This window comes from Aspergillus heteromorphus, assembly GCF_003184545.1.
Source record: "Aspergillus heteromorphus CBS 117.55 chromosome Unknown BO70scaffold_3, whole genome shotgun sequence".
In the NCBI taxonomy this organism is placed as follows: domain Eukaryota; kingdom Fungi; phylum Ascomycota; class Eurotiomycetes; order Eurotiales; family Aspergillaceae; genus Aspergillus; species Aspergillus heteromorphus.
This window is the reverse complement of record NW_020290408.1, coordinates 641,536-659,141: the sequence shown is the minus strand read 5'-3', so window position 1 is coordinate 659,141 and position 17,606 is coordinate 641,536. Positions and strand designations below refer to the sequence as shown.

General features: G+C 56.1%; 6 protein-coding genes across 6 annotated transcripts; 4 read left to right on the top strand and 2 right to left on the bottom strand.

Annotated features, from left to right (window-relative positions):
- The first annotated feature begins 1,907 nt into the window (after positions 1–1,907).
- BO70DRAFT_131092 (uncharacterized protein) lies at positions 1,908–2,858 on the top strand. The gene has a single exon (XM_025538030.1). It carries the CDS (start codon positions 2,073–2,075, stop codon positions 2,634–2,636), a length of 564 nt encoding a protein of 187 aa, XP_025402770.1. The 5' UTR covers positions 1,908–2,072; the 3' UTR covers positions 2,637–2,858.
- Positions 2,859–3,079: 221 nt separating this feature from the next.
- On the top strand, positions 3,080–5,734 carry BO70DRAFT_377162 (PHD finger domain protein; the record flags this gene model as incomplete). The annotated part of the gene is made up of 2 exons (XM_025545176.1): positions 3,080–5,184; positions 5,240–5,734. 2 exons carry the CDS (start codon positions 3,080–3,082, stop codon positions 5,427–5,429), a joined length of 2,295 nt encoding a protein of 764 aa, XP_025402769.1. The 3' UTR covers positions 5,430–5,734.
- A 316-nt stretch (positions 5,735–6,050) lies between these two features.
- On the top strand, positions 6,051–7,395 carry BO70DRAFT_308386 (sideroflexin family transporter). The gene is made up of 4 exons (XM_025540100.1): positions 6,051–6,224; positions 6,288–6,421; positions 6,480–6,574; positions 6,652–7,395. Exons 1-4 carry the CDS (start codon positions 6,121–6,123, stop codon positions 7,330–7,332), a joined length of 1,014 nt encoding a protein of 337 aa, XP_025402768.1. The 5' UTR covers positions 6,051–6,120; the 3' UTR covers positions 7,333–7,395.
- Positions 7,396–7,736: 341 nt separating this feature from the next.
- Positions 7,737–8,746, top strand: BO70DRAFT_426346 (GNAT family N-acetyltransferase; the record flags this gene model as incomplete). The annotated part of the gene is made up of 2 exons (XM_025547778.1): positions 7,737–7,983; positions 8,122–8,746. The coding sequence occupies exons 1-2, from the start codon at positions 7,871–7,873 to the stop codon at positions 8,744–8,746; spliced, it is 738 nt and encodes a 245-aa protein (XP_025402767.1). The 5' UTR covers positions 7,737–7,870.
- An 880-nt stretch (positions 8,747–9,626) lies between these two features.
- Positions 9,627–12,133, bottom strand: BO70DRAFT_131007 (putative protein kinase (Lkh1)). The gene is made up of 6 exons (XM_025538029.1): positions 11,097–12,133; positions 10,966–11,044; positions 10,569–10,916; positions 10,061–10,523; positions 9,928–10,015; positions 9,627–9,881 (listed from the first exon to the last, which is right to left on the bottom strand). Exons 1-6 carry the CDS (start codon positions 11,940–11,942, stop codon positions 9,681–9,683), a joined length of 2,025 nt encoding a protein of 674 aa, XP_025402766.1. The 5' UTR covers positions 11,943–12,133; the 3' UTR covers positions 9,627–9,680.
- A 2,151-nt stretch (positions 12,134–14,284) lies between these two features.
- BO70DRAFT_358938 (uncharacterized protein) lies at positions 14,285–17,026 on the bottom strand. The gene is made up of 2 exons (XM_025542418.1): positions 15,413–17,026; positions 14,285–15,360 (listed from the first exon to the last, which is right to left on the bottom strand). The coding sequence occupies exons 1-2, from the start codon at positions 16,767–16,769 to the stop codon at positions 14,714–14,716; spliced, it is 2,004 nt and encodes a 667-aa protein (XP_025402765.1). The 5' UTR covers positions 16,770–17,026; the 3' UTR covers positions 14,285–14,713.
- Between the last annotated feature and the right edge of the window lie 580 nt (positions 17,027–17,606).

Below are 17,606 nucleotides of genomic sequence, written 5' to 3'. Positions count from 1 at the left end.
TCGCCGTGTCCTGCGGGTGACACAGCAGGGCGTCTAACTAACTGCTGCAGGTCCCGTTGCTCGCGTGCAGCTCTAGTGCCTGTAACTGCGCTTGCTGGACAGACCGTCGGACCCGGTAAAGGGGCAGAGCGGATTCTGGGGGGTTGATAGAACTGGATCATCGCGATCCTAGACTTGCACTGTTTCAACCCGCCAGAAGATCGATCTTCCTGGCTTCCAGCTGGGGATAGAATCAGGTGCAATCGGATTGGATTGTACCGACCTAGGCAGGTAGGTACTTTCGTCCATCGTCCCGACCGCCTTGGCTTAGCCGACCGGGGAGTTTTCCCCTGCTATAGGCTCCCCTTTTCGATGCGCTCTAACCAATGACGGTCGCGAAAGCCCGACGACGCATTGATATTAACAAGTTGCGGCAGACATCTGAATCGCCGTGCCCGAGATAGTCTAGACTTGGGTCGCCTCACGTCCGATCTTCGTGGCCCAATGAACCGCCGGGCGGGTCGCGGTGAACCTCCCAAACGGGTAATATTACTCTGGGCAGGGTGACCTCGAAGGGAGTACGGAGTAGATAGCTATCTAGCTAATAGCTAGTCATGACGGTGAGGATCTGGTGGCAGCCTCCTTCCTCCCCAGGACGCCGTGGTCCGTCCGGTCTTAAATCCAACGGTTTCTGGAGTGGCCCTTGGTTTGTCTACTGGGTGCGTTTCCTGTCACTTCGCCTCTCCCGATGCTGGACAATGGATAGCTGCAGCGGATGCAAATAGTCGCGTCTAGTTCAGGAGCCGTGAGCCAGGGATTATACGGGGCCGGACTCAGGTCGGGTGTTTCAATGTCGTCATCGATTTGGGTCAATCGGGGCCAGCTCCCCGGCCAAGAAGGGTCGTAATTACGGGAAGCTATTAATATTCCGGAACCCAGTCATGGGCACTCGTGAGACGGAGAGGTGGGATGTGATGGAGGCTGGAGCTGAAAAGAGGCCCCAGGGCCAGGGAACTAGTTTAGCGGTCGTCGTGGCCGGAAGTTCGGGGGATGAAGGGGACGGAGGAGAAACCCCAGGGCGCCCGAGGGTCGTTAGTGCTGGCGGTCGTTGCAAGGCTCAATCTCCCGCCGCCCAATGCGGCCTCGATCGACGGCCTCGTAAGGGAGTCTTGATCAATTTAAACCTTGTCTGGCGATGCAGTCCTCTTTTCTGGCGGGTTAGGGTTGGCGGGATGGATCGATCTACCGGGGGGGGGGGATGTGGGTGGGCAGTGGCCGCTGTATCAACCGGTCGGGGTTGAGAGTTGGCTGACACAGGTGAATATGATGTGAATCAGATGCTACAATTGAGAAACTCTCTCGTTCCTTGATACAAAGCCAATTGCAACCAACAGTCGGGGACGGCGCTGCAGGTCCAGAGCCGGTGTCAACACCACTGCGGCCAACCCGATCGTGCGGGAGACGCTGATGGACGATCCACGGAATGGGGCCGCCGTTCCTTGTTCTGGGAACGACGCCGGTGCCTTGGGAGGGGCCGTAGTCGTGGATGCTGAGGGCATTGGGTGGGAGAGTAATCTCGCTGGAAGGATCAATCGTGCGTAGCTTCCATCATTCATCGGTAGATAGGTATTGTTCCTCGAATACTCGTCATTATCACTTAAGTTCTGTGACGAACCCAGGTCGTGTATGGAGTACTCTCCATATACATATGAATTATGAAGAAGGCTTGGCGCTGGGGGGACCCCACCGACAAATTGGATGAACAGGAATTGTGACCTCTGTCGGGCACTCTCAGTTAGTACTCCGTACTTATCAACTGTTTCACGCTGTCCGCCAGCAGGGAACACGTCGTGTGCACTGGGATGGGCAGGTTCATCTGTCCAAGACTCCCAGGCCGGATCCCCAACGCAGAAAGTGGAGGGCGATCGGGGAAGTCGACATCGAAGGCTATAACGGCGGCATTAAGAGGGATGACTCGCGATTATTCGTAGCAGGCTCATTTGTCGCCCGCATTCAGCCGGATCCTGGCCCGTCTCTTGCTCAGTTGCTCCATTCAGTGTTGCTGGGCACAGGGCCGGGCAGGGCAACTGTTCATGGGAAAAAGTAGAATCGGGGTTGAGGAGAGGTGGATCTGCGGATGTAGTAAAAAGAAAAAAAGGGCAAAAAACCTGTCAACTCATTACCAAATTACAAACAGAGGAAAACGAAAACACAAAATTTCCCATGCGGCCTCGCTTTCTCTCTTTCTCCCTCTCTGGTTGATTGATTCATTCTCCTTCTCTCCTTTCTTCCTTTTCTCCTCCCAGGGCAAGGATCAGACCAACCCGCGGACCCCTCAAAGCCAGCCTGCCAGCCTGCAACCTGAACGCATTCCCGCTCCTCCCTTTGTTCGAGGACAGCTCCATCATTCTTGGAACCTCCATCCATACGACTACCACCACCACTCCTCCTCCTCCTCCTCCCTCCCTCCCTCCCTCCCTCCTCCCTCGACTCCTCCTCGGTCTTCCTCCCTCTCTTTCTTCATCTCCTTCCTCGCCGACCTGCCGGGTACATCCGTCTTTCAGTTCCCAACACAATCCTTCGGACTATGTGCTAGGGTCCTCCCTGTGGCCATCCCAATCGTTCCTTCGAGGGGCTCCCTCTGTCTGCTTGCCTGACACTACTAGCTTGGCTTCAATGACCCTGTGGAGGCTTACATTCGTCGGCACCGTGATCCCTACCGAACCCCTCCCCTCCCACATTCCTGACGGCTCCGAAGTATCTGGACGGTCGACAAGAGGGTTGCCTGGCAGCTTGTATTGAATGGTTGCTGGGATCACGACGTTGCTGACATGAGTTGGGACCAGCCTGTTCACAGGTATGTCCGCTGTCTTTCCTACACATACTGGTTCTCCGGCCCAGGCGGGGTTGTCTCTCCATCACCACTCGTCCTGCTAGCCACCGTCTTCTAGTCCGATCTTGGACGGTCGATTGCCCTCAATTCCAAGCTCTCTCCTATGCCCACAATATTCTGCCCACCTTGGACCCGTCTGTCACTCCATCTGGTGGTCTCCGGAGCTCCTGCCGAGCTCCGATCCCCCAGCGGTTACTAGTGTACAAGATGATGCTGACAGAGCCCTCCTTCACCTTTAGCTTCAGCTATCCAAACGGTGAACCTCAGACCCCCACGAGGACCCCCCCGACTACAACAATCTTCGGTGATTCGGCGTTCCAGACTCCCAAACTCGAGTCCAGCTTCTTCGATCCCAGAGTCACCTGGGATACCTCCGACCCCTATGCCTCGAGCCCCGAGTTCCTCCGCACCCCCCAGAAGTTCGGGCTGGGCACCCCGGTGATCAATCCCCTCCGCCTGCCGGACACCGCTCCCGACCACTTGGCAGACACAGAAGGACCCCTGCGGGGGATCAAGGCGGAACAGGACACCGATACAGCCAAGAGACGTCGTCCGTCAAGGCCCAATTGCATCGTGGGGGAGGATGGTCCTCGCACAGTGGATTCGGCCAAATCAGCTGCCACGATTCAGACCCCCCCGCCTAGCAGTGCTTCGAGGAAAAAGGTGACGGGACTTGAAGATGCCGCTGGAACGGGTCGACGACCGTCAGGGTCCAGTCTGGTGGGCGGCCATTTGGAGACTCCCAGTCGGTTAATGGGGGCTTCACCGCGGCTCTTTGGCGACCTCCAGTCGTCCCCTGACCCGTTTCAACTGGCATCGATAAATCCGTCCGGGTCTCCATTCTTTCCGCAGCAGAGGCTATTCTGGGACCAGGACTTCGATCACCATGCGGGCAACATGGGCCTGTCGGCCACCACCGGGGTCAACCTTTTCGATTCACACACACTCGATACCTACCACCTCAATCAAAATCACATTCAGGACTCTCATATTCCACAATTACCCCCCATTGAAGGAAACATGGATATCCCTGAGTTCAATGGCAGTACATACAACATCTCATCGGGAGTTACCACGACCGATGCCGCCCTATTTCCCGCGCCCTTCTCAACCTCCCCTCGACGTCCTATCACCAAGACAGAGGACCCAGCTATGTTCCTAAGCTCTCCCGCCCGCCGGTTTGGGGGTCCTCAGCCGAGTCCGGATAAGAGGCTCTTTTCCCGGCCCACTCGCCAACCCTACCATCACCAGACGGAGGAGTCCAAGCGAGAGGAGCTCCGCCGTGCTCAAAGCGTCACCCAACATATCCCAGTGTATGAAGATGAAGAGGATGATTACACCCCCCGACAAACGCGACCCTCCCTGACTCGCAGTCTAACACACAGTGCCGTCACCGGAAATGCATATCGTTCTGGGTCTGGCGGTATGGCTTCTAGCAATGGAATTCGGAAGAGTCCCTCCAAGGGTCGGTCCTCTCCAATTAAACCCTTCCGCCAGCAGCTCTCGAGGGCTAACTCGGTGGCCTCTACTCTTCCCACTCGTTCCCAGTCCGTAGTTCTGAAGATTGGCAAGGACGGTAGGGCAAAGACGGAGATGCAGCCCGTGCCCGAGTCAACAGGGCTGACGGATCCCGTCACTGGGATGGACCTCGATGGCTCCGCCACGGAAAGCGAGTATGACTCGGTAGACTTTTCTGAATACCCCACCATCCCCAGCCGCAATCCCTCTTATGCCTTCTCCGATGCCAGTGGGGCGACGATTGCCCGCAGCGAATCCGGCTCGCGACCCCATTCCAAGGGCTCCTACACCTCTACGGCCGCTTCGTCTTCAGGACGGGCGTCCCCTTGGGGGGGGAATGGTCGAGGGCCTTCCAGACGACCACAGTACAAACCTACGTTGGATGACTGGAAGCGGACCCCGAAAAGACAGTCGACGGTATTGCACTCGGATCTGTCGTATGTTAGCGCCGGATCGCTCGTGGAGCCCTTTGCAGAACCGGAGAACGACAGCGGCGATGCCCAACACGCACTGCGAAAGGTCCTCCAGGAAAGAGGCCGGATCCCTCGCCCGCACACTGTAAGCTATGGCTCGCGTGCTAGCCGCGGCGCACGCTCCCTGGCCCATCTGCGGTCGTCTCCGCCGCGTTTTGGAGCCGAGCTTGACCTCGCCTCACGCACGACCAATACGTCCCCCACGACTATGACTGACCCCGACCTTGCCACGCCCATCACCGACCGCTTCAGCAACCCAAGCAATGGAACCAGATGCATCTGCAATTCCATGGACAACGGTGGCCACTTGATGATTCAATGGTAAGCACTGTTGTCTAGAACGAGACCGAACGAACAGCGACTGATTGATGAGCAGTGAATCCTGTAGCCACTGGCTGCATACGAAGTGCGTTGGTCTGGAGCGGGCCAATCTGCCGTCGGTCTATGTCTGTCTCTTCTGTGCCCAGACTCCCACCCGCAAGAACAACCGTATCCGGGTGCCCGTGGGAGCTGTTGAGCCTGCCCCAACCTCACCTCTCGCTCATAAATCCTACCGATTCCGATGAAAGTAACGACCCAGCGTCCCCTTGGCGCCTTTCACTTTTCTGTGTACCATTCCCCTCCCCCCGGGTTCTTGTACGACTTTGTGCCGGTCTACTTCCCGGGTGAGTTCTTTATGCATGGAGTCTTGCCACGGCAGGCCATGCCTCTTTTCTTGCCGACCGGGTCTCCTTTGTTCCTCTATGCGCCCGAGCTTAGACATACCCTTTTCCTTGAGACATGCCGCTCCGTCCATTGACGGCCATGTATTCGCATCCCAGCTGAAGACTGGATGTTTCCTAATTGTCCTATTAATGGCGGTGAAGCCGAGATACCTGTACTGTGTATGTACCACTGTTACAAACATGAAGTTCTTCCTGTATTCTGGAATGTAGCCACAATGGTAGTAGTTGTACATTACTTGTTGTCCGAGCCTCCGAGCGCCGATCTATACCGTATACTTCGTAAACGCAATACCGTACCGATCAAGGCGGTGAGTGGTCCCTGGTGAGATCTGGAATTGGCGGTCTCCGATTGGCGGACCTGAGGCTTATCGGCTCACCGCCCGCGATAGCACGTGTGGTTCCCCGGGCTGAATGATTTTCGCCCGGCATCGGTGACTCCTCCGATTCCCTTCCTGTCCCTTCCTGAGCGTCTCTTCTTCTTCTTCCTGTCCCTCCCTCGCTCTCCTCTCCTCCTCGCCTCGCCTCGCCGCAGATGTCCGCCTCCCTCCCCGGCAATCGGGACCTCCCGTCGTCCCAGTATGACCTGACCACCTACTGGGGCCGCGTGCGCCATTCGGCCGATCTGGCCGACCCGCGGTGAGTGCGGTGAAAAAAACGAAAGTCCATTGTGTGTGCGCATGCTGATACCCATTTCCGCAGGACGCTGTTCGTCTCATCCGCTGGATTGGACCAGGCTAAGAAGCTGGTCTCTTCGTACAAGCAGAACCTCCTCCCCTCGATGACGCCGGATCTGTGGCACGCGAAGAAGGTGCTGGATTCCACCCTACACCCGGGTACGTTTCTCTCTTTTCGCTGATTTGTGGGCGAGTTGGATGCTCATGTTGAACGCAGACACCGGCGAGCCGGTCTTCCTCCCCTTCCGCATGTCCGCCTATGTCCTCTCCAACCTGGTCGTGACAGCTGGTATGCTCACGCCGGGACTTCAGGTAAGAAGAACTACTACACCGCTGTCTCCACAGAGACGCGTAGTGTACCTCTGAGGACGGTTCACTGACCATTCAAGACTACCGGAACCCTCCTGTGGCAGATCGCCAACCAGTCCCTCAACGTGGCGATCAACAACGCCAACGCGAACAAATCGACCCCGCTGTCCGTGTCGCAGATCGCCAAGTCCTACATGCTGGCGGTGTCCGCGTCGTGCTCCGTGGCGCTGGGTCTGAACGCCCTGGTACCCCGGCTGCGGGGTATCGCGCCCAGCACGAGGGTGATTCTGGGTCGGTTGGTGCCGTTCGCGGCGGTGTCGAGCGCCAGTGCGCTGAACGTGTTCCTCATGCGCGGCGAGGAGATCAGACGGGGTATCGACGTGTACCCGGTGCTGTCGGAGGCGGAGAAGAAGAAGCGCGAGGAGACGGGCGAGCCGATCGAGAGTCTGGGGAAGAGTAAGAAGGCGGCGACTATTGCCGTTGGGGAGACGGCTATCAGTCGTGTGCTGAACGCCACGCCCATCATGGTGGTTCCGCCGTTGGTGCTGGTCCGGCTAGAGAAGACGGCGTGGTTGAAGGCCCGGCCGCGCATGATTCTGCCTCTGAATCTGGGGCTGGTGTTGACGACCTCGCTGTTTGCTCTGCCGTTGGCGCTGGCGGCGTTCCCGCAGAGACAGTCTATCAGCGCGTCCAGCCTGGAGGAGGAGTTCTGGGAGAGGGGTGGCAAGGATGGCCTGGTGGAGTTTAATCGGGGCATGTAGATATAGATTTGGCCTTGGTGTTTTAGAACCCTGCATATTGTAGAGCATTGTGCATATAGAATTATATACATGTATTTTTTTTTTTTCATTCTCCATCATAGATCTGAATTTATTGGCATGCTCGGGATTCGGTTTTATATAACTACACATTTAGTACTCCATCCATCCTAATTCACTACCTTGCCACATGCGGAGAAGTTCTAGTGGATCTACTAGTAGTAGTCTTGTTTGTCTTCTGATTCCAAGACTCACCATGATCCGACAAGATAGCCCAGCCTAGCCCTATCCACTTCTACTTGCGATCCGTACCATACCTGTCCGGGTTATATCCGTATGGTTAGTTAGATCATACTTATGACTCACGCCACGTAACTACTACTATAGAACCACCCACACCGAAAACATGAGAACATGATAAATTCCTCCCTTCTAGCCCCCTGAATCCCATTCCCCAGAGCAAACGAAAAGCACCCCAATCCAATCCCATCCCAATATAGAGAGAGAGAGAAAAAGAAAAAAGGAGAACAAGACCGCCAAAATGAATACGGTCCCACCAATCCTCACCCCGCGGCTCACCCTAACCACCCTCACCATCTCCGATGCGGCAGACCTGTATGATATCCGTGGCCGCGACGAGGTCATGAAATGGAGGTACGCACTGCCCACTGCCACCCACCCACCCTCTTCTCCAAGCTCCACACCAACTCTCTCTCTCCGCAGCCAAAAAAAAAAAAAAGCAAAGAAACAACTGAAAGAAACAACGAATGAAAGAAACTAACCCTCGAACAGTGTAAAAGGCTCCCCCGACGCCACCCTCGAAGAAACAACCGCGTGGCTAGCCAGATTCATCGCCGAGGAATTGACCGCGGACTTCGGCCCAAGGGTCGGATTCGCTGTTCGCGAGCGATTCCCATCCCCATCCACACCATCCTCCTCCTCCTTATCACCATCACCATCGACATCACCACCACCACCACCACCACCACCACCATCAACCATCCCCCCCGGGAAAATGATCGGCATGCTCGGCATCCGCCTCGAACCGTACACATCATCCTTCTGCCCCGCCACGCAAGCAGCCAGCGGCAAAGACCGGTGGGAAATCGGGTACATCATGCACCCCGATGCCTGGGGGAAGGGGTACGCGAGCGAGGCGGTGGGGGCCGCAGTGGGGGCGTGGTTCGCGGGGATAGTGGGGTCGGAGGGGATTCAGCGGGGGTATGTGGGTGCGAGGGGGGAGGATGGCGTGGTGGAGGACGGTGTGTGGGCGATGGTGAATGGTGAGAATGGAGGGAGTATTAGGGTGTTGGGGAAGTGTGGGTTTGTTGGACGCGGTGGGGAGGGGGAGGGGGAGCCGGAGGTGGTGCGTGAGGGGGATGGGAGGGTGAGTTTGGTGTTTTGGAGGGGGAAATAGGATTGATTAGTAGGATTGAATTGAATTGAATTGAATTGAACAGACGGACATGAGAGGGAGGGATTGGATAATGGATGTATGTATATATGTATGATCATTGAATAGAGGTGTATGGTATGTTGTGTCTTGCATAAGCACATCATGTATGGTATGGTCTGTATGAGCTATCAAAGCAGGAAGGAAGTAACACCATATGTAACAGAAACAAAATAAGTAACCCCGACCCATAACCCATGCTCGATCCATTCGTGAAAACTCATAAGTCGGTATATATACATGGCAGTCGGACGGACGGTGCACTCTATCTCATGCCATGGGGATAGGCATGAGGTCGTGGGTACAGCACGCACGCACTACCTAGGCAAGAAGCGAACGGGAAGAAGGGGTCATAGAAAACACCCCCCCATGCAAGAAGAAAATCCGGTCATGTCACCAGCGCCTGAAAAGCAGACGGACGGTCAATAAGTTCCGAGTATAGAAGATGAGAAGAATCACATCGACGATGCTGCGATAGATAGAAACGAAGAAAGAGAAAAGCAACAACGAAATTCCCACAAGCCCATAAACCCAGCCCCTGGACGTAGAAATCGATCAAATCAAACATAAACGGTATGTCCCTCCGGTAATAGATATGTCGTCCTGCTTTTTTTTGCTCGCCGGGGATCGCGCGATGCCGCCGGCCGACTGTGTGTCCACAAGGAAGAGCGCAAATCCCATACACCTGGCCCTGTTCGGGCTTCAACTCCGTATCCCGGGGAATCCATCCTGTACCTCCACTGGCATACCACATCATAAACGGCAGCACGGTCCCATGCCATCCTGCTAATTATTATCCAAAATAACGATCCTCTATCGTAGCTGTACCCATACATTAACCGTCAAGGCACGCCCCTTGGTATCGAGGCTCGCATTAAGTGCCCTGCCGAGGCCAGAATCAGCGGCGTTGTTGGGTCGTACGTTGCAGCTGCTCCCCAATCCGCAGGGCTTCGGTGCCGTCATCCACCAGTGACTCCTTGAACCATGGGTGTTTCAAAGCCTCCTTGGCGGTGATGCGGTTCTTGGGGTCATACACGAAGATCCGCTGCAGAAGATCGAGGAACAGTTTGTGAAACTTGGTGTTGGTGGGGATAAAGTCCTGCTGCCGTTAGCATCGCACATCAGCAAGACTCGGACTGGCCTACCGGAAGTGGTTTCATGGCCCTCACGTACTTGCGTGAGGCCCGAGTGGTCTGATCGTTAGGATACTCGAGTCGATTCCTAAGGAAATATCTAGGACGGTCAGCACGTTCCACGTTACGACCGCGGGCTACATACTTGGCGGACTGGTTCTGGCTCCCGCTGCGCCCCCCCTGCATGACCTGTCTGACCAGCCGGAGGTCGATGCGATCTCCGATGACAGCCTCCATCATAGCAAGGTGCTCCAGATTATCATGGGTCTGGAACAGGGCATCACCCGTGAAGAACTCCACAAGGATGCAGCCGATACTCCAGATGTCGCACGGGAAACTCCACCCGAGGTTCAGGATAATCTCGGGCGCCCGATAGTGCCGTGTAGACACGACGGACGAGTGATACTCATCGTCGAATGTGGCAGATCCAAAGTCGATCAGACGGATCTCACTGTCCAGCAAGACCCGCCGTTGCCGGGCGCTCCGGGAGATGGCATGTGAGGAGGACGGGATGGTACGGTTGTAAGTGAAGGTCTGATAGGCGTTGCTGACAAGGAGAATGTTCTCGGGTTTGAGGTCGGTGTGGATGAGGTTGAGGTCGTGAAGAACTGGTGGGTCAGCATGGTTCAGAAGCAAAGGTCAGTTGCACTTACAGGCTACACTGGTGAAGAGTTGTCGGGCAAAGTTTTGAATCTGGCTGCTGGGGAAAGGCACGAAGCCGTTCCCCTTGAGAAAGTCGAACACACTCTGCCCCAGCAGATCCGTTACGATGCAAATGTGATTCCGGTAGTCGAAACAGTCACGTAAATGGATGCATTTGTTGCGGTTCTGCTTGTCGTTCGAGGCCAGTGTGGACAGAACTCGCAGTTCGATCCGCGAGGCATCTCGGTACTTCTGGATGGAGCGGATAATCTTGATTGCGCACCGGGTCTTGCGCTGCTTATCAACCGCCTCGACGACTTTTCCGAATGTCCCCTGTCCGAGGAGCTTCATGATCTGATCTGTAGGCACATTAGTATGCACTCAACGGAGTGACAGCGAAGAGCTTACATCGGTCGGTCAGGTCTGTAGTCGGGGTGACAATATAGTGGCCATCTTCGTCATCGTACTTCTCACCCCGGGTGGCATACTGCGGTCGCAGGTTAGCATGTAGCTCTCAGGGAGGCTTGTCAGTCACTTACATCGCGGATCACAGGTACCGGCACATCCTTGGCCTTTATGGGCGGCTTCGGCGGCGGCACGTAGCTCAAAAATGCATCACCCGCATTCTCCAACTCGCGGCGCTTCTGCTCGTCCCGAGCGGATTTCCGGGTTGTGACTCGCTTCCGCTTTTGGCCGACATTGGCATCGTCGTAGATAATTCCGTTGCCGGCCCCCGAGCTGCCCTGTGATAGGGAGGTGGGCGCTGTGGTGTGCAGAGATGTTGTGCGGTCCGTGGAGAGCGACGCGGCGGACGACTCTTCCCCGTAGTGCTGGGGGTTGATCGAAAATGAGGGCCGATCGTAGTACCCTAGATCGTACGCCGTCTCCATGCCCGTGCGACGTCTCTTGCCTGCGGGTTGGGGCACGTTGCCGTTGGGCGCCGGCACCGCAGACGTCGCCGCGAGCGTGCGCGAGGCAGCCTTGGACTGTTCCGGAGGAGGCGTATCGTCGATGACAATCACCTCCTTCGGAATACCGTTTTTATAGAACTCGCCCCAGTTTGGCTTCCTCCTGCTATTCTGCGCGGTGGGCCCGGCGCCCACACCGTTGTGGGCCGGAGGCATTGTGGTTGTTGTGGTCGTAGTCGAGGTCGTGGCAGCCGGGGTTGGTGCGGTAGGCATAATCTTCGGAGACTGAGCGAAAGGAAGCGTGGTGGTCGGTGCGGGGACGGGGTAGGGATACGAGGAAGTGACGAGGCGAGCGGTGCCTGCGGCGGACGTGGTCGGATAGGATGCGTTCGGTTGGTAGGGTTGGTGATGGGGGTATCCGTAGTGTTGCTGGTGATGCGAAGGATGCGTCGCGGTAGCCGTGGAAGGGGTGGACATGATGTAGTGAAAAAGAACACAACCGAGAGGACCAGCGGAGAGGGTGAAGGAAAGAGGAGAATGAGGGAGGGTAGCGGAGAGAGGATTTCAGCGTCGCCGGATCGTAGTTGGCCGTCCGAGTCGTCGAGGAGGAGGCAGTGGTTGTAGTCGGAATCTCTCTACCTGGGCGCAGGGGACTGCCTCGAGGCAAACCAGGTCGGCAACCCGGGGGTTCTCGCGTCGATCCCAGGCAAGTGGAACCACGACGGGGGAATTGAGGGGGTATCAAGAATAAAAAGACGAGGATCGTAAGGACGAGAGAAAGGAAATAGGAGGGAGGGAGCGGAAGAGAGAGAGGGAGGGAGGGAGAGAGAGAGAGAGGAAGAGGCGTGGGATGGGATGGGATGGATGAGCGACGAGGCGGTCGGTCGGGGGTGCGTCCAATCCGTACAGCCAGACAGAACACAGTGCGGACGGGCTCTCACAGCGGTCTCATTGGGTCACCGGTCGAGCCGAAAGAGGAACCATTGAGTCGGAGGAGAGGGTGCGCATCGGCCTGAGCAAGTCAAAGAATGGGGAGCATCATCGATTGATTGAGTGAAGGTGTGAAAGGGGGAGGGGGAAGTGTGTTATGGTGGTGGTGGGAGTGGAAGTGGAGGTGGTGATGTTCCGGGCAGGAATTTGGAAAAGGAAGAGGCGATGAGACCTGGTGACTGACGAGTAGACAGTTAGGAGTTGGGGCTGCAAAGGGAAGTCAGTCCCTAACCTGCAACCAGAGACCAGGAAAAAGGAACAGCAACGAGGCGATTAATCCTCATCATCGACTGACTGCAAACAAGAATCGACTGAAAGCCAAACACCCGTGCCAAGGTCTACAATAACACCGGATCTCTCCTTGAATAATGTCTACAATTGTAATCGGTATATGCTGCTCCAATGCGTACGTACTGCGTCCTGACCTCCCGAGTTGCCCTCCCTCCCCAGCAACAGCACCAGCATAGGTATTAATATGAACAGCAAGTGGATGGATGGCGCCTCGCCGCACGAGCGCCAGAGAAGGTTCGTTCGGTTACGACACACGCACCCCCAACCAACACCCTCTCTTGCGCGGCCATTCTGTCAGAGTTATTGGGCCTGCTGGATCAATCAAACCTCCGAGCCCTCGCTGGTCGGCGAAACACCCTCGAACGAGTCCAACCCGGGCTTCAGGCTATTCTGCTTCTTCTTTCTTCCTCCCCCTTTTCGCTTCAGTCCTGTCCGGTGATCCTGGAGCGCGGCAGCCGATTATTGACGGTGAATCATCAGAACCACCAGAACCACTAGTCATCCCCAATCCCAAACAACGATCTGGCACGGTGGTCGTAGGCGCAGATCGCAAGGCGCATCGCATCCCGTCAGCCCCGGAGGCAAAACATAGCGCCGGAGTTGAGGCGAGTCTAGGCTTCGCAGCGCTGGAATGATGCTCACTGGTCCAGTCCTTTCTTCCGTTCCCCGAAATGTCCCTTCCATTCAATAATTAAATCGAACCGATGGCCCGTTGTTAGGTTCTTAGAAAGAGGAGGGGGGGCACCAGAGGGGTCGGTCCATGGATGACGGCATGGCAGATATGTCCAGACCTCCCACATTTCAGTCCCTCCAGTCTCCCCTCATCTTCCCTTTCTCTGTCTCACTGTATCTCTGCTGTCTCTCCTGTCTCTGTGTGTCACAGGCACTGTCCGTCCACTCGAAAAAGTGGCGAAAACAGAAAAACCTGCGTGCCGGGCACCTTTACGCGGGCGGAGGGGGGGAGAGGGGGCCTGCATGACATGCATTTTCCGTCCATTAATCAGTAATCTGCCTGGGCGACGGAGGGTCAGCCCGGAGGTAGGTTCAACGATAACCCGGGGGCGGTTCTAATTGGAGGGGCCTGTGGGCATCTCCGCTTTTCGGCCTCTCCATCCACTTGTTTGGTTCCTGCTCCCTGATGTCATGTCTGGAGGCCTTGATCGTGTCTGGCGGGTTCTTCTCGCGAGTCGCTTGACCGCCCTTCGGCTCGCGACGCCGTTGTCTGCAGACGCAATTCACCCAAGGAGAGGAGGACAATGTGACCGTCAAGTTCAAGGGCATCGCATGCCCCCCCAGTAGATTGGAGGGCAGAGGACCGCCAGCCCGTCCGAGGCCTGCGCCTTTGGTCCCGCCCGGGTCCCGGAATGCTCTAGCGCCCGCCCTAGCCCCAACCGGCAACGCCGCGCTTGGCGTGCAGCCTCGATGCCTGATTTCTCAGGTATGAAATCGAGGTCTCAAGCCGCCCTCATATTCTACGCTGGACGGGTGCTACTGGATACTTAGCTACTGCAGTGTACATTCATCCGTCGGGGTGTTTTTACCGGATGACAATGCCATTGATTAATAAGAAGAAGATCCGAGACTGCGACTAGATGCTGCGGAACCAGCGTTGCTCCGCATTGCTTATTTCATTCCTGCTCGGTTGTTCGCCTCATTTTCCCGTCGCTGGTGGGTTGCCCGGCTCCCTCGGGGCGTCGAATCGTCACCCGCCAGGTGTCGTGGAACCTTCACCGATCATAAATTAAACAAGTATGGAAAGAAGGGGAAATGTCATCAGATGCAAAGGAACACGCAGAGGGGGTCTGGTAGTCTCGCAATACATGAGAATCCGATGAGTCAATGCACATACAATAAATAGTAGACACGAAGGGAGAGCGAGCGAAAGAGCACTGCTTTGGGAGTATGCCACATCGTCACATAACCACGATCCTGCGCAGTTACGGAGTAGCCCTGAAGGGTACGAAAGTTCAGTCGACTCGGTCCTCCTTGACATCTTTGGAATAGGCTTTTTGAACGTGTCGAGGGCCTCGCCCATCCAGCTCGAGCATAAACAGAACATCGCGGACCTGGATGCCAGCGCCCTTGTCCTTATCCTCTCGCCAGGTTCCAAGCCGTTTCACGGGAGCGGCCGCAGGCTCCCCGGAACGTCCAGCTTTGTCAGGGGTGGCAGTCGGCGTGGCGGTGTTGACTCGTGATGGGGTGGAGAATCCACTGCCTCCGGCTGATCCTCGATTTAACCATGAATATGACTTCTTAGCTCCGAACATGCGACCTGACAACATGCTGTTGGTAGCCATGCGTGCGGTCTCCACCGACTGTTGATGCTGCTGGGCCTCGTTGGCTTTCGCATCCATCATCTTCTTGGCTTCCTTCTTCGAGATCCCCTTTTTATCGAGACTAGGCGGTCTATCCCCGATCGGCGTAGAAGCACCGGACCCGGGGATGTCCGCGGACTCCGACCGACTCGGTGCACCTTCTCCCAGGATGGCACTCGCGCTACGCTTGGCACGTTTCGCGGCCCGTGTATCTTCACTGGAGTTATCCCGGTCCATAAGCAGACGATACTTCTCAGAGATTGCTTTCGTTCCCGATTGCTCGGTCGCAGGTAGGGGTCCTGTAGCACTGTTAGCTGTATCCAAATCGTTTCAGAGACATGCGCATCATACGTTTGGCTGGAGTGCTGGGGTTTTCAGTGTTCCCATTCACTGCCTTGGCCGCCGTCGCCACGTCCTCCCACTCTGAAGGAACAACTCCGTGAGAATGTGCGCGCCGACTTTTCGCTAATGTCGAAGAATAATCGACCACCGTTCGTAGCCGCTCCTCACACGAGATAGACATCAAGCTAAGAATATCCAGCAGAGGCGCCCCGGTTTGGTTCAGGATTGTCTGCCCGGACCGTATGATCGATGAACCATCGGGTCCGGTGACTTCAATCGGCTGTTGACGCCCTGGCACGGGATGGTACAAACCTTCCGCCGGGATGCGCACACCCAGCTCAAACCCCCGCTTCTGTAACTTCTGCTCCAATACCTTCGTCAATAGGAACGAGTGTTGCAAATGGTATTGCGCCCGCCTGGCTGCCTCAGTGTCTTCTCGAGTCGGCTCGTTCGGATCTTTGAAAGGAGCAGGAGGCTGCGGGGGTGGCTCCGTGTAGTAAGAATCCTGGCTCGACTGGGGTTTGTAAGGCGATGGATCACCATAGCCAGGTGTCGTAGAAACCGTCCCCGTGGTGGATGTCTGTGAAGTGAAAGAGGCGTTGACAGCGGGCGGTTGTGACTGCTGTTGTGGCATGGGCGGCTGCTGAGGGCGAGGTGCCTGTTGGGCTTGTACCCCAGGACCCGAATAACTGCTCGTCAGGTAGGCCTCTTCCTCACGTACGTCAATACCTGATGACGCCAGCACGTCCGTTAGCTCTGCAGCATCGGTCGCCTTGTCCGCCGGGCGGGACGGAGGACCCATAGCGCCAGGCGGGGGAGGTGGAGGAGCTGAAGTTTGAGGCATGCCGTTCATATTCATGTTGGGGTTCATGTTTTGATTCATGTTGGGGTTCATGTTGGGATTCATGCCCTGATTCATGCCCTGGTTCATGTTTTGGTTCATCCCGGGGCTCATGCTCTGATTCATACTCGGATTCATGTTGTGGTTCAGGTTAGGATTCATGTTGGGATTCATGCCGGTATTCATGCTGGGATTCATGCTGGGATTCATGCTGGGATTCATGCTGGGATTCATGCTCTGGTTCAGGCTTGGACTCATGTTGGCTCCATTTAACGGCGCGGGTGACTGGTGTTGTGGCTGTTGCGGTTGTTGTTGCGGTTGGTGTTGAGGCAGTTGCAGAGTTCCAAAGCTGGGAGAAGCGTAAGGGGATTGCGACTGAGGAAGAGGTGAAAGACGCTGCCGCTTGAAAGGCGGAGGAAGACCACCACCACCATTCACTGGCGACGGGGCACCAGGCGAGGGTGAAGAACCCGGCGGGGAAAAAGACTGGGTGAGATGTTGAGGTGGGGGTTGAGGTTGCGCCATGATGACTTATATCTCTAGGTCCAGCAATAAATTTGAAATAAGAGGATGAAGGTCGAATGGGGTCGCGACTATGGACGCCGGATGGGGATGTTTCGCGTCTGTAGAGAACTGAGCGGATTGCTTGAACCGCCACCGCCACCAAGTGTAACCATCTCAAGACATCGGAAGTGACATAGGAGGCAGTGAATGGCGCTGGGATGTGTTATTTTGGGCGGAGGTCGGGGGTGTATGTTGGTCGGTGGGGGGATGAATATCAGCTTGGCCGGGGGAAGTGTTGCTGCTGCGCGAACGGGAAGGGGAGCTTCCACCGGCGACGAGGTTTGCTTCCAGAGATCCGCTCGGGACGGGTCACGTGGTGCGGCTTAGGTAAGGCCAGCCGCGCCATGTCGGGCCTGCGCTTCTTTTTCCCATCCCCGTGTCTTGTCTGTCTGGCTCGTTTTGCTACAATCGGGACTGGGAATGGGCCACGATCGGAGTTATTACACTGTCGGGTCTGTCGCTTGAGGAATTGATCCCGCGCTCGTCTTGTCACTCCTATGATAGCCTGATTTTGGATTGCTCCTTACGCCTGCCATGCCCTGCGTATCCCGCGTCCACTAACATCAAACACAACAAAGGCAGCTAATTTGGAAGCCCGTCACTAATCTCAGGAGCTCCCATCTGCTATCGATTTGCGCATTCGAAACTCGCTACTCGACATTTTCCGCGGCCCAGTACTGCATTGCTGAGTTCAGTTAACTGAGCCATCTACATCATGGCGACAAAGCGCAAGGCATCGGCGTTGAATCCCCTGGTCGACGATGAACCGGTCGATCCGACAGACGAGCTGGCTTTCTA

What these genes read in the sequence shown, in the direction of transcription:
- BO70DRAFT_308386 (XM_025540100.1), top strand. Translation starts at nt 6,121, where the DNA reads ATGTCCGCCTCCCTCCCCGGCAATCGGGACCTCCCGTCGTCCCAGTAT. An exon ending in GCCGATCTGGCCGACCCGCG is followed by an intron (nt 6,225 to 6,287) that starts GTGAGTGCGGTG and finishes CCATTTCCGCAG; the next exon opens with GACGCTGTTCGTCTCATCCG. An exon ending in GGATTCCACCCTACACCCGG is followed by an intron (nt 6,422 to 6,479) that starts GTACGTTTCTCT and finishes TGTTGAACGCAG; the next exon opens with ACACCGGCGAGCCGGTCTTC.
- BO70DRAFT_358938 (XM_025542418.1), bottom strand. Translation starts at nt 16,769, where the DNA reads ATGGCGCAACCTCAACCCCCACCTCAACATCTCACCCAGTCTTTTTCC. An exon ending in CCCCAGCACTCCAGCCAAAC is followed by an intron (nt 15,361 to 15,412) that starts GTATGATGCGCA and finishes ACAGTGCTACAG; the next exon opens with GACCCCTACCTGCGACCGAG.
- BO70DRAFT_131092 (XM_025538030.1), top strand. Translation starts at nt 2,073, where the DNA reads ATGGGAAAAAGTAGAATCGGGGTTGAGGAGAGGTGGATCTGCGGATGT.
- BO70DRAFT_131007 (XM_025538029.1), bottom strand. Translation starts at nt 11,942, where the DNA reads ATGTCCACCCCTTCCACGGCTACCGCGACGCATCCTTCGCATCACCAG. An exon ending in CGGTACCTGTGATCCGCGAT is followed by an intron (nt 11,045 to 11,096) that starts GTAAGTGACTGA and finishes CTGCGACCGCAG; the next exon opens with TATGCCACCCGGGGTGAGAA. An exon ending in ACTCTTCACCAGTGTAGCCT is followed by an intron (nt 10,524 to 10,568) that starts GTAAGTGCAACT and finishes CTGACCCACCAG; the next exon opens with TTCTTCACGACCTCAACCTC.